The sequence below is a fragment of the Argopecten irradians genome, chromosome 13 (assembly GCF_041381155.1).
Source record: "Argopecten irradians isolate NY chromosome 13, Ai_NY, whole genome shotgun sequence".
In the NCBI taxonomy this organism is placed as follows: domain Eukaryota; kingdom Metazoa; phylum Mollusca; class Bivalvia; order Pectinida; family Pectinidae; genus Argopecten; species Argopecten irradians.
Window position 1 is genome coordinate 2,903,787 of NC_091146.1, and position 14,695 is coordinate 2,918,481.

A 14,695-nucleotide genomic window follows, 5' to 3' on the forward strand; every position below is an offset into this window, starting at 1 on the left:
AATAGGGGAAATTGAGGTAAATCCTATAAATCGCTACTTGTCCTAGTGTTCTGCATGGATTGTAACCAAATTTGGCAAGAAAAATCCTTGGGGGAAGGGGAACAGAACTTGTATCAATTTTGGCTTTGACCCTCCGGGGACAGGAGGGGCGGGGCCCAATAAGGGAAATTAAGGTAAATCCTATAAATCGCTACTTGTCCTAGAGTTCTGCATGGATTGAAACCAAATTTGGCCAGAAACATCGTTGGGGGAAGGGGAATAGAACTTGTATAAATTTTGGCTCTGACCCCCCGGGGACAGGAGGGGCGGGGCCCAATAGGGGAAATTGAGGTAAATCCTATAAATCGCTACTTGTCCTAGAGTTCTGCATGGATTTTAACAAAATTTGGCAAGAAACATCCTTGGGGGAAGGGAAACAGAAATTGTATAGATTTCGGCTCTGACCCCCTGGGGCAGTAGGGGCGGGGCCCAATAGAGAAAATAGAGGTAAATCCTATAAATTGCTACTTGTCCTAGAGTTCTGCATGGATTGTAACCAAATTTGGCAAGAAACATCCTTGGGGGAAGGGGAACAGAACTTGTATAAATTTTGGCTCTGACCCCCTGGGGACAGGAGGGGCGGGGCCCAATAAGGGAAATTGAGGTAAATCCTATAAATCGCTACTTGTCCTAGAGTTCTGCAATGGATTGAAACCAATTTGTCCAGAAACATCGTTGGGGGATAAGGGGAATTAGAACTTGTATAAATTTTGGCTCTGACCCCCCGGGGACAGGAGGGGCGGGGCCCAATAGGGGAAATTGAGGTAAATCCTATAAATCGCTACTTGTCCTAGTGTTCTGCATGGATTGTAACCAAATTTGGCCAGAAACATCCTTGGGGGAAGGGGAACAGAACTTGTATAAATTTTGGCTCTGACCCCCTGGGGACAGTAGGGGCGGGGCCCAATAGGGGAAATAGAGGTAAATCCTATAAATCGCTACTTGTCCTAGAGTTCTGCATAGATTGTAACCAAATTTGGCCAATAAGGGAAATTTAGGTAAATCCTATAAATCGCTACTTGTCCTAGAGTTCTGAATGGATTGTAACCAAATTTGGCCAGAAACATCCTTGGGGAAGGGGAACAGAACTTGTATAAATTTTGGCTCTGACCCCCTGGGGACAGTAGGGGCGGGGCCCAATAGGGGAAATAGAGGTAAATCCTATAAATCGCTAATTGTCTTAGAGTTCTGAATGGATTGTAACCAAATTTGGCCAGAAACATCCTTGGGGGAAGGGGAACAGAACTTGTATAAATTTTGGCTCTGACCCCCTGGGGACAGTAGGGGCGGGGCCCAATAGGGGAAATAGAGGTAAATCCTATAAATCGCTACTTGTCCTAGAGTTCTGCATGGATTGTAACCAAATTTGGCCAGAAACATCCTTGGGGGAAGGGGAATAGAACTTGTATGAATTTTGGCTCTGACCCCCCGGGGACAGGAGGGGCGGGCCCAATAGGGGAAATTGAGGTAAATCCTATAAATCGCTACTTGTTCTAGAGTTCTGCATGGATTGTAACCAAATTTGGCCAGAAACATCCTAGGGGGAAGGGGAACAGAACTTATATTAATTTTGGCTCTGACCCCCGGGGGCAGGAGGGGCGGGGCCCAATAGGGGAAATAGAGGTAAATCCTATAAATCGCTACTTGTCCTAGAGTTCTGCATGGATTGAAACCAAATTTGGTCAGAAACATCCTTGGGGGAAGGGAATAGAACTTGTATAAATTTTGGCTCTGACCCCCTGGGGGCAGGAGGGGCGGGGCCCAATAGGGAAATAGAGGTAAATCCTATAAATCGCATTTGCCCTAGTGTTCTGCTTGGATTTTAACCAAATTTGGCCCAGAAACATCCTTGGGGTTAACAGAATTCCTATATTTTTTGGCTCTGACCTCCTTGAGCAGAAAGAGTGGGGCCCAATAGGGGAATTAGAGGTTAATATTCAAATTCCTTCAGAAAAGAAACAATGAACCTTACTAGGCATTACAAACCAGGTGAGCGATACAGGCCCTCTGGGCCTCTTTTTATGTTATGGAGGTAAAATGCATCTTTGGTATTTCAGTTCAACACAAGGATGAATCTCAAGGAATGCAAGGATCAGATATAAAACCAGTTGGAGATGTGGTAAGTAACTTAATCCTTAATATATATAATGTGGGCACTTAAAACAGGCCTGGAAGCTGTGTGCCTGAATAGAGTGCATAATACAATATCAAACATTCATTCGAATGAAACGACATCAACGCTTAGCCTGATTGTACGTTTCATTCATTAGTAATTTTATTATATTTCATTTATAAATATTTTAGGATGATTTTAAGAGGCAACCTTTTGAAATCGTTTTATCATAATTCGCCAGAAAACTGGTTAGTAACTAACATTCTTAGCGAAAAGTACTATCAGGGAGAACTCATTAACTGATTCGAACTTGACAATATCAAAACAAAATGTTCACTCACAATGCATTACAAAATACATTAATGACAACGTATATAAGTACAGTGTAAATCACAAAACGAAAATAATTAAATTTTGCTTGTAACATTTTAATTTGCTTAAAAATATGTTATCGGCCCAATAACGTAAACACTGACGTCGCCGTTTATAACGTCATATTTGATTGGTTGATACGGTAATGCAATAATAACCAAGTGAAAATAGTTAATCACTTAAATGGTATTACATCAATTTTCTTTTGTTACTATGGAGATTTTTTATCTACTATTGTAAGCAAAGGGAGACTACCCAATTTTTGTTATGGGTAAGCTGTATCTGTCTCATTATAAAAAAATAGAAAAAGCTGGGTTTACTCTTACACTTTAAAAAGAGAGAGAAAATTAGAAACAAATTGAACTTTATCATGGATTTAATTCAATAGGAAATAAAGCAAAATATCTTTTTTATGTATGAATTTAAGACTTACACATGTTTTTATGGATCGATACACTATAGAAATCTGATATGCAAATATCTGAATTTGGATTTGGACATGTATTGATATATCACATGTTGTAATATTACATATGATTGAATAAAAAAAGTATATGAGAAAAAAGTGGTATTACATATAAAAATATTAAATTAAAAGAACTAACTTTAATTACAAATGTATTTTGATGTTATGGTGACGTAACACACACATTTAAGTGTGCCCTCACCAGTCGTAATTTGTTGATAGTACACTCCGATTTCTGTGTCATATCCATTACATAGAATATATATATGTAAGATATACATAAACGTGTATTGCAAAAAAGCAAGATATATATATATATATATATATATATATATATATAATAACCTTACCATATTCCAATTTATAATTATTTGATATTATGAAAGCACACACAAAAAAACAAAAAAAAACAGAGATCCGGAAAAACAAAGGTGTATTTTTCATTCACAAAAACCGTCACCTAATTCAATACCAAGATAGAGTAAATATTTCAATTAAAGTTATATGTGCCGTATTCTCACAAATCAAGATGATCTTTTAATATGTTATTCAGCACCAAAAATTACTAACTTTTTGAAAATTACAGTGCTTTCAATGCATAGGTTTTAATTTTACATGTACAAATAAGAGCTGAAAATGATTTTTGGCAGTACTGCCAAAAATCAGTTATTTACATCAATAGTGATGTGAAATGAGTATATAAAGTGAGACCATGAAGCCAAATTGTGGTCTACAATTTCATTACACATTTTTACAATGTTTTTAGTTATTGTAAAGTGACTTCTTATATGTTTTCATTTAAACATGTTTAAGGCATAAAAAACAGCAATTTTACAGTACAAAATTTCTGTGTTATAACTAACGTTTATAAGTCATCTGAAGCCATTTAAATGATGTTTACAGCTTTATTCATCAAACCTTCTGGTTTTTAATAAATTAATGATGAAACAATAGCATGTCAAATTTATCGCCCAGTTACGGCACATATAACTTTAACTGAAGAGGATAGAATTTTAAGATATTGTATTTGATTTCTGTCGTTAGCAAGAGGATAATACACCAGCTCCCGTGCAACGCAGTATCGCGGCGTTACCGTCCCAGGATGAAATCTTCGGTAAGTATTGATTCGCTGCTATATTCGAGCTACAGAAAATAAAAATGCATGTAATGCTTGGGAGAATTAAATGTGATTTGCTGATTGTATTTCATGACGCGATTTGTAGCAATAAATGATAGAATAAAAATAGTCTATCAAATACTGAAATAATACCCCCAGCTGCATTCTTACTTATTTATTATTTTCCATTTTATTCTTGGGTTCGTGGGTATATTCAAGTTTGCAATTATCGGAGGTTGCCGTTGGGTAGCTTATCGAAATTGGGAATGGACCGGGAATCATACGATCAGTGATGAAAAAAGTATTAAACCATTCTGATGCGGACGAGCATATATACAGTATTTATCTGCGCCTCTCCAGAGGGCACAGGACACACCCAATCTATCAGGATATAACGTTATTTTTTGTTTTATTTATTTTTGCTTGCTTCTGTATATTATTGTCGATAGTGACAGATAAGTTATTTCGATCCTCAGGCAATATGGAGGAATTGAAAAAGAAACATGACCAAAGAATTGGAGAATACCAAAAGATTGAAGAAATGAACAAAGCTCGTGTTGCCCAAGGATTGGAGGAGAAACTGGCTCAGAGAAGGCAACGGAGAATGGAACAAAGAGCGTCCTGATTGGTCAATAATTACATATTCAAATTAAATGAGATTTATAACTGTTAAATGGAACATTATTGAAAGGAATACTTGTAAAGGATTTTCATGCTATGGAGATGTAATACAAATCTCTGTGAATATTCTACTATTATAGATATTCGCTTTAGAATTTCGAATTCATTGGGCGTTTTGAGTAGATTTTGTTTCTCGTGTAATATTTTGGAAATCTATGTGGAGTCATGGATTACAAATTGGATGGTCTTCTCTCTTTCTAATGACGACACTATATTATATTCACAGGAGATATATTGTTTTTAGATATGGAATTATCTTTCTCTAATAAATACGCAAACTATTCTTATCTTTCTGCTGAACTTTTGATCATAACACAAATCGTTCCGAATGGACTTTCCAGCATTGACGTCCATATGATAACTGCAATACAAACCATAGCTGATTTAAAGGTCATGTTTCACCGAAATTATAACTATGAAGATTCCATACGAACTCCTTATAGAAAGAGATTGATGAATTTGTTTTGTGTTAAATGTTTCGTGTAATGTGAAATTTCAGTAGTGCTTTAGATTCTAACAAAGTAATGTTTTCTTTCTAGATACTATATTAATATATGATGCTTGTGATATACTTCAAACTTTACGAAATATACAAACTGAAATCTATGTAGGATCAATGTTGTTAAAGGTACAGTTCAAATGAATTCGTTTTTAACTCCATGTACCTGGGGATTATATTAGCACGGAAAAAATTGTTTTTAAAGCGTATCCATGACCAGTAAATGGGAATTTAGCCACCGCAAATAAAGAACCATGGCTTTGTATTGAATACAATGGTATTGTTGTTATAAACAAAGTAGCTGGAATGGAGTTTTTTCCTACAATTTGTATGTGTTTTTGACAATTCTTCAAATGACCGATTCGTAATAGATAGATATAACAGTAGAAATTAGCTGCGTCCTTATTCACAGAATTGACTACATCATAGTTGTTGAGTATTGTTTCATTTTGTTTAGTGTAGGGTAAATCATAATATACTATATAGAGATAATTAGAACTCTAACTTGATATCGCGACAAAACAATCGATATTTGATTGGTTTTATTTATTTTTTCTACTTAATATTTGTTTCTTGTTATTATTTGTAATTACATATGTTTATACTTGTTCAAATGTAATACTGTTATTGTATATCTACCGTCCATAACTAGTTCTGGGTGACGAGTTTGAATCCCACGTGTGGTATGTGACAGGGTATGTTACAGGGGCTGACCACATGGTTCACGGTTTTTCTCCGGGAACTCCTGCTTTTCTCCACCTGTAAGCCCTGTTCGTCCTTACAAGACCATGATGGCTCATAGGAGGTTTATCTAATCAATCCAAAGCAAAACCGTAATTAGCCTCTTATTGATAAATAGGGTAACTTGAGACATTCTTGTAACTAGTATTTGTGCCCTGCCTTATCGAAAAACGTGAAAGATAGATCCCGATTTTACAGTAAGTTTCTTCAACAAGCGCTTACAAAAATAGTCTAAAGGTACCACGAGTATAAGATTTTATTTATCACATAACTAGTATTTATATAAATATAGACGTGTAAATATAGACGAAACTTTCAATTTCGTGTCTATATAATAGTGGTGAAATCAGGTTCGAATTTGACGATCCCGTCCTCCGAGACAATCGCGTGAAGTCATATTTTTATTATAACGTCATTATTACATGTGACATCACAATAGGGTTATTACACACGTGTCTTATGATATTTATGACATTGGCGTATGCCGTGACTGATTGGGTCAATTATGTGATAAATATAGGTTGTTTTTTTATATGGTAGACTTTACACCATGCTCAATATTGATGTGTTATACATCTGTACACTTACTTACTGTAGCGGGAATCTTAATGTCGCGCTAGATCAAGTGCGCTAAACAAGCATTGTGATGGTCATAGATCCTGTATGACGTCACCATAAAGTAACTACTTATAATGCTAATTCATTATTGCGCTACATGTAACTTGATCAATATTGGTCTTAAATTAAAGTTTGATTGAACCAATAAGTACAGGTACATTACAGATTTTATATTATGTGATACTTTACAAGATTTCTAATTTCAGAAAACCATAACCTTTTTAAAGGTTAATATATATTCAATTTTCCAGTATTTCTTATGTATGTAGTAATGTTTGTTTACACTTTGCATTGTGATCAGATCGTAAAGTAGTTTATTTTTCTCTGTGGTTTTGATATAATTGTAATGTACAACCAAAATAAAATACCTTCAACGCAGTTGTTTAACCTTAATTGTTGTATTATACATAATGTGACGCTACCCAAATTGGAACACTTTTTAAGATAATTGTGAAAAAAAATCTTACGTATGCATAAAATCAGATTTTTATCTTAACTTTCCACAAATAGATGCCTTCAGTTATGATTTCATGATTTGTTTGCTTGTTAGCAGAGCATATATTTTGAAATAGAGAGCTTGAAGCATGCAAGTGTAACGACTTGTTTCGCTACGACCGTAGTCATTAGCGTAGAGCAAGAATGATACAATTAATTTGTTTTGCTCTGGGTTCGACTGCCGCGTTAGCTTGCAGATTCCTATGTCTCGCTACAATATTCAAAGGTACTAGCTATAGTGAATATTTAACAGTTTATTAATATTTAACATGTGTAAAGGTGACATAAAATACCCGCGTGGCTCAGTGGGAAGTAGTGTGTAATGGACAGTTTTGCTTCTAATATTCTTACGTTTTCGCTATCGGAATTAACTCCTACCCATCAATGAAAGACCGAGCACGTGGCGCTACACACCGGGCCGATTATCGATAGTTTAACCTCCAATTTCACAAACACCGTTCTCTAGCGAAGATTCTCAAAATATCGCCTTAACGGTTAACCCCGAAACTCAACACAGGAGGCTCCCACTCTTTTCCAGCCTACCAACGGCTCTCAACAAAAGAGTGAAGACTTTTAAATACTATCGAAACCCGTCTAAAAGCGAGACATGCCAAGTCCGACATTGCACAATTTCACAAGTATTTCAACCTCAAAAATATAGCAAAAATATCGACTGACAGCGAAAAATACACACACAGTAATGTTAATGCATTTCCATACTATACGATAACAGCAAATTAGGGAAAGGATGGGCGACAAATATATAAAAATTACATAAAATTCAAAAACACAACCCTCACCTCTCAAGGCCCGGTAGAAAACTGAAAGCCTCGGCGCAGTCCCGAGATCTCGTTCACAGCAAATTCCCGCCAAAGTCCCGGTTAATTTAATTTCCGGAAAATATAGCAACGAAGCGCACCGCAGCTTCGTTACATACCCCCCAACCACCTAGACAGGCTGCGACCCGTATCCGTAAAACTGATCCAAGGGAGATAATTTGGAAAAAAAACCAAAAAGTTCCTAACAAAAGTTGAAACATTTAAAGCCAAAAGCAAGATGCACAAATTTCGAATTTGGAAGTATCCAGTTCACGAACTCGAACTAGAATCAAAAAAATAGAACGGAAAAAACCAAACTAAATTTCAAAGAACCTATCTATCTAGTTCACGAACTTGAACTAGAATAAAAAAATAGGATGGAAAAAAAACAAACTAAATTTTAAAGAACCTATCAAGGGGAGGTAATTTAAGGAAAGAAAAACCTTAAGTTCACAAAATCAAACATCTCTTAATAAAGGAGAATAAAAGATAAACATATTAATGTTTATAGAAGATAAACATTGTTTTGTATGATTATTGATGTTGGTTAGAGATTATCCAGCGAGTGATCCAGCAATTTCCAGCGAATCCAGCGATCGCTTCACGTGCTTATATTCTATAGATGACGTGATCTTTGAAACCAGTCAGTCTGCGTCTGTCTGTGTCCGAGGTCGGTTGTGTCGGTTTGTTGTTGTTAGTGTGTAGCGATGGACAGAGAGGTGATTTCCTCAGTTCCTGAGCTTGTAATGTTTGTGTATCATGTTACATGTAGTTTATATGTGTAGGGATGGATTTATGGGATTATTCATGTTAATTTTAGGAATTTATTTGGTACTGAGAAGCTGGAAATACATTGTAAAGATGCATCTGTTACTGTTACGTTAGGTTCAGCTGTTATTGGATTATATTTATTTATTGATGTGAAGACTAGATTGTAATGAAGATGTCAATATATAGTTGGAATGGAATCTTGAGTATGTTTGGAGATGGTGAAATATTGCTGATATTGTGAACCTTTATTTTATGTGTCTTATTAATAAATGTCTAAGTTTGTACCTGTATTTTGGAATCCTGGTTGTTTCTTATAGGATTTATAACTATTCAGGTGAAACCATGGTGAAACTAAGTCGTCAATGGTTAGGGTAGTTAGTCAAGAGTCTTCTACCCCTAAAATACTTATGTGGCGGTAGCCGCGCTACCACTGGTTATTTTCAAGTCGGTTCAGGATATAGAGTCCTAACCACTTGACCGTCACATAGTATTTTTGGTGGCAGCGGTGGTCGTCCCCGCCAGTATTTAGAGGCATTTTGTATCATAGTATTTTTGGTAGTAGCGGTTGTCGTCCCCGCCGGTGTTTGGGTTTTTTGTATCATATTTTTGATGATAGTGGTGGTCGTCCCCCACAGTATTTAAGCTTTTGGTATAATAATATTTTTGGTCATAGCGGTAGTCGCCCCTGCCAGGATATGTATACTCAGTACAAGTATGTGCAGATTCTAGTATTTTTGGTGTATTTTAATTAATTTTTTTTGTGATACCTGTAGACGTCTACGGTCTAGACAACATATGGTTTATATCAATAGGTATATAGATCTACTGTACTAATCAACCTTTTAGTGTGAAAGTATTTATTTTTGTATATGTTTATGGAGAAGGTACATGATTTTTTTAATGTATCGGTAGTATGTATATGCCTATGGAAGTTATAAGTAATGCTTATCGACATGTATATATGTGTAAGCCTTATGCGTCATTATCATTCTGACAATTGAGGCCTGTCAAATGGTGTGATATAATTTACATATTGGTAATACATAAGTCCATTTTTTATGTGGAGTTGGTTTTCTGTGAAGAAATTATGAAGAAAATGTGAACCAACTATACATGTATTTTGGGACAGCTATGTGGTTATAAAGCAGTGATGTACTTTGTAGTTAAACCTGCATTAAGTGATGTAGAGCTGATGGCCACAGTTTTACATTCTACTTATATGCTGCGGAGGTTTATATAGACTGCTGGTGTATAACAAGTGTTTATTATTTTTTCTACAAACTGAAGAGAAGTCATGAGAAATATAGAGAAGATGTAAATTGGAAATATGTGAAGAGAAGTTATGTGAGACATAGATATTTAGAAGTTTTGTGGATATTGAGGTTCTGGGAAATGAGAAGACAGAACTTGAATTTGTGGTTTTTTCTTGAGAATATGAGATTTTTGAGAAATAGAGGAAGTTATATCATCAGCATTAACTGTTGATATGTGATGATGTACAATATTTTTTATATGGACTAATGGTGGAAAGTGGAAATGTGAAGATTTTTGTGATTTGTTGTTTAAAAAATTATGGAATGTCAAATATTATGATTAGCCAGATATGTGATTGAGGTCCACATATTTTGAGTTAATAGCTGATATGTATCGCTCTAACTGTAAAGTGCTAATGAGGTTTAGGCTCTTGGCAGATTATTTTGATACAGACACCATGTATTTTCTAAGGCAAATGTGAAATGTCAAAAAAGGACAAATTTCAGTAGAAAGATTTCTTAGTCCGCAATGTTGTCTTGTTTATTTATTTAGATACTGGATGTTGATGTAACAGGCCAGCCATTGGGTGATAGAAATGAGACATCCGAGAGCTGACATATGATTGGATTGTTGAGACATAGATCCTGAATTTGAAGTATTACCTAGACAAAGAAGTAGATTGTTTATCAAAGACTGGATGTATGTTATATGAGAAGTCACATTAGAAGATTTTAGAAGATTCATTACATTTATTTGTATATTTCCACATACTAGTGTGTTTTCACTGGCAAAGTGTGTTATATAAATTTCCTTATATCAGCATTGGCACGTGCTGGTAAAGAGGGGTATCAAACTTCCATACACTAGTGTGTTTCACTAGTAAGTGGGTAAATTTCCTCAAATCAGTATTGGCACGTACTGCTGAAGAGTGGTATATTTCCATAAAGCTGGTGTGTTTCACTAGTGAAATGGTGTAAATTTGGACAAACTTTGTTTTCAGTGTCCTAAACAATTCCACTGAATTGGCAGTGAGCAACGAAGTCCTTGAAGATGCCTGGGAGAAGATCCAGACAATCCAGAAGACAACCTGACCCATTTACAGATATTTCTGATGAAGAAAATGTTGCTGTAGCTGACATTACAACTGATGAAGATCATGGGACAGCAGGGATTGCTCTTTCTCACAAACCTAAAGAAATTAATACTGAAGATACAGGGAATGAAGAAGGTTTACCATTGAACCAGACCTTGAAGTGTTTGGCAGAAACCATGATGGCCATGCAGTCCACATTTGAAACCAGTTTGACAGCTATTAAAATGGCAGTGACAGGAATGCATGAAACTTTGAAGACCCAAGGATACATTTCCAGGGAATTGGATCATCCTAGAGGGAGGAGTCCGAGAAGATCTGCCACAACTTCCCGATATCGAACTTAAAGCGAAGCTAGCTCATTTTATGCAGATGAAGAGGGAAGGGGAAATGGTAATTCCAGATATTCTACAGACTCTGATTCGGAGAGTGGATATGTCTATGGTTCCAGATCAGGAAGGAATACCAACACTAGACTTCCACCTTTCACAGATAAAGAGACTTGGAAGACATGATTTAGCAGGTTCGAGACTGTAGCCGACAGATGTAGATGGGGACACGAGGAACGTCTGGATCAGCTATTACCTAGACTACAGGGGAAAGCTGGAGACTATGTGTTTGATCAACTTACTAAACGGGAGCGTAACAACTATAAAACACTGGTACGAGAACTTAATAACAGATACAGAGTGATTGAGTCATCGTAAACCTATGCAGACTATTTAGCAGAAGAAATCAGAAACCTAGTGATTCTGTAGAGGAATATGCAGCCGAACTGAAGAGACTGTATGATAAAGCTCATAAAAGGAGAGATACATATACTAGGACTGAATATTTACTCAGAAAATTCTTCGATGGTGTATACAATGAAAAGGCAAGTTTTGAAGTCGAATTTCATAAAGATCCAAAGGACATTGATGAAGCTGTATTCCATGTTGTGAATTATATAGAATCGAAGAGAATGCCTAATCGTAGAGTAGAAGATGATGATCAAAATGCCAGAAAGATGAGAAAAGTTGAAGTCGAACAATGCTCAGATGCAAGTGAAGATGAATGGCAGGACGAGGACTTTTTCAAGAACCATAACTCAGTCAGGGCTGTGAATACTGTAAATAAGGAGAAGAGTAAACAGAGAACTTAAGTCAGTAATGAAAGTCAGAGTGCTGAGGGAGATGATGATGAAATGAAGGATATATTGGTGAAGGCATGTGAACAAATTACGAGTAGGATGAACAAGATGCCCAGAAATTTAGATGACAGAAGATGTTACTCCTGTAATGAAGTTAAACATATTTCCCGTAATTGCCCATTGAGAAACCAGTCTCATGATTGTAATATGGATGGTCAAAGATTAGGAGGTCAAGGAAATTCCATGTATGGACAGCAATGGTACCGAGGGAGAAATGACTTTAGTCATTCCAGGAACTTTTCTTTTGGACAACATGCATATGGTAGAACCTTTGGTACACATAACTCCACTGGAGAGAAAACTGCTGCTACTGGTTGGATTCCTACAAGAAAGAACAATTTTGGTGGTAAAACGACTTTTAATGGAAATGTATGAGGCTCTTGAACTTTTACATCAACTGTCAATTGCAATTGATAACTGCACTGTTAAAATAATTGCCAAGTTTAGTTATAATAATTACCTGTATTGATGAAGTGATAGTGAGATACATGTATACAATGTAGCAATGATTTGTATTGTTTTCTTCATCAGTTTCAGTTAAAACTAGGACTAATTTGTAATTTTGTGTAGTCCTATAAATGCAATATAGGTTTACGTCTATATGCCAGTGCTTTACTCCTAGCTACATCTAATTTTTTGTTATGTTTTCGTGTTCATTGGGACATTGAACACGTTAAGAGGGGGGTAATGTGACAACACGATGTTTTGTCAGTGTATGCAGTTAAATCTATTTATGATAAGGATGTATCACTTACGGTTGATAGATAGATAGATGCTACTACTGATACTGATTACTTACGATGTCTGTTTATTGTGTAAAGATGTCAAGTAATCGATGTATTGAAGCACATGTTTCTGCTACCGGGCGCAGCCATTATTGTTATGACAGCTGCGGAGCTAGCCGATAGCTTATAATTAGTTTCGTATTTTGTATTACTAGTGCTTCCGGTTGTTGCAGACGATGTTTTGAACGTGTGATGTGAAGGAAAAGTGAGTTATTAGAGTTTTCTTACGTGTATTAATGTTTATAGAAGATAAACATTGTTTTGTATGATTATTGATGTTGGTTAGAGATTATCCAGCGAGTGATCCAGCAATTTCCAGCGAATCCAGCGATCGCTTCACGTGCTTATATTCTATAGATGACGTGATCTTTGAAACCAGTCAGTCTGCGTCTGTCTGTGTCCGAGGTCGGTTGTGTCGGTTTGTTGTTGTTTGTGTGTAGCGATGGACATAAAGGTGATTTCCTCAGTTCCTGAGCTTGTAATGTTTGTGTATCATGTTACATGTAGTTTATATGTGTGGGGATGGATTTATGGGATTATTCATGTTAATTTTAGGAATTTATTTGGTACTGAGAAGCTGGAAATACTTTGTAAAGATGCATCTGTTACTGTTACGTTAGGTTCAGCTGTTATTGGATTATATTTATTTATTGATGTGAAGACTAGATTGTAATGAAGATGTCAATATATAGTTGGAATGGAATCTTGAGTATGTTTGGAGATGGTGAAATATTGCTGATATTGTGAACCTTTATTTTATGTGTCTTATTAATAAATGTCTAAGTTTGTACCTGTATTTTGGAATCCTGGTTGTTTCTTATAGGATTTATAACTATTCAGGTGAAACCATGGTGTAACTAAGTCGTCAATGGTTAGGGTAGTTAGGCAAGAGTCTTCTACCCCTAAAAATGCTTGTGTGGCGGTAGTCGCGCTACCACTGGTTATTTTCAAGTCGGTTCAGGATATAGAGTCCTGACCACTTGACCGTCACAGTATGACCATATATGACACACGTTATGGCCTTACTGCTGATATGGGTACATGTAGCCTAAACTAGAATTGCAAAATAGCAAAATATTAGGTAAGTTAATGACGAATTTATTGATCTTTAAAAGCATGCTTAATGAAAATTATACTGCATTTAGATTCATATAAATCATTGTCTCTTGTGGTATTATTTTATTTATTTCTTTTATCTTTTTAAAGACATTTCATATAAATGCTTAGCTGCAATATTGTGGCTCAAACGACTTTAAGATAGAGAATGATATCGTCTTTAGACCTACAATTGGTACCTAAATTTTAATCATAGAAAATATCAAATTCACAGCGAGACATTATTTGCCTTATGTATACATGTAGAGGTGACTTTGAAGGGAATGTATACGACAAGTCTACAAAATGTGAATTTGACTTCTTGTGAGCGGTACAGTAGATATTAAGAATAGTAGCTATGTTTGTTTTGGACTTAAAAACATATGATGTTAATGCTTGGTATAGTAGGCCGTGTACGTATATTCGTTCTTATCAGCTATACAACAAATAAATACTACTCAAAATTTGCCAAGGATCACATCTAAAATTTTAGGTAAAATTTGGTGGAAATGGAAAATGTTATTTCCCTTCAATATAGTTGTACACATGCAT

The 14,695-nt window shown here is 35.8% G+C and overlaps 1 protein-coding gene across 2 annotated transcripts in view; it reads left to right on the top strand.

Moving 5' to 3' along the window:
• Positions 1-740: 740 nt before the first annotated feature.
• LOC138305463 (uncharacterized) overlaps positions 741-14,695 on the top strand; it is a 124,012-nt gene continuing 110,057 nt past the window's right edge. Inside the window, exons 1-3 of one of the 2 annotated variants that reach the window (XR_011205703.1) lie at positions 741-2,158; positions 4,035-4,104; positions 4,584-13,453. Coding sequence is in view for 1 of the 2 variants with exons in the window: in XM_069245696.1 (XP_069101797.1) it covers positions 2,066-2,158; positions 4,035-4,104; positions 4,584-4,732 (312 nt within the window). In the remaining variant the exon portion in view is untranslated. Of the gene's footprint in view, positions 2,159-4,034; positions 4,105-4,583; positions 13,845-14,695 lie in introns of those variants that run through there. The other variant, XM_069245696.1, reaches the window with a different exon arrangement.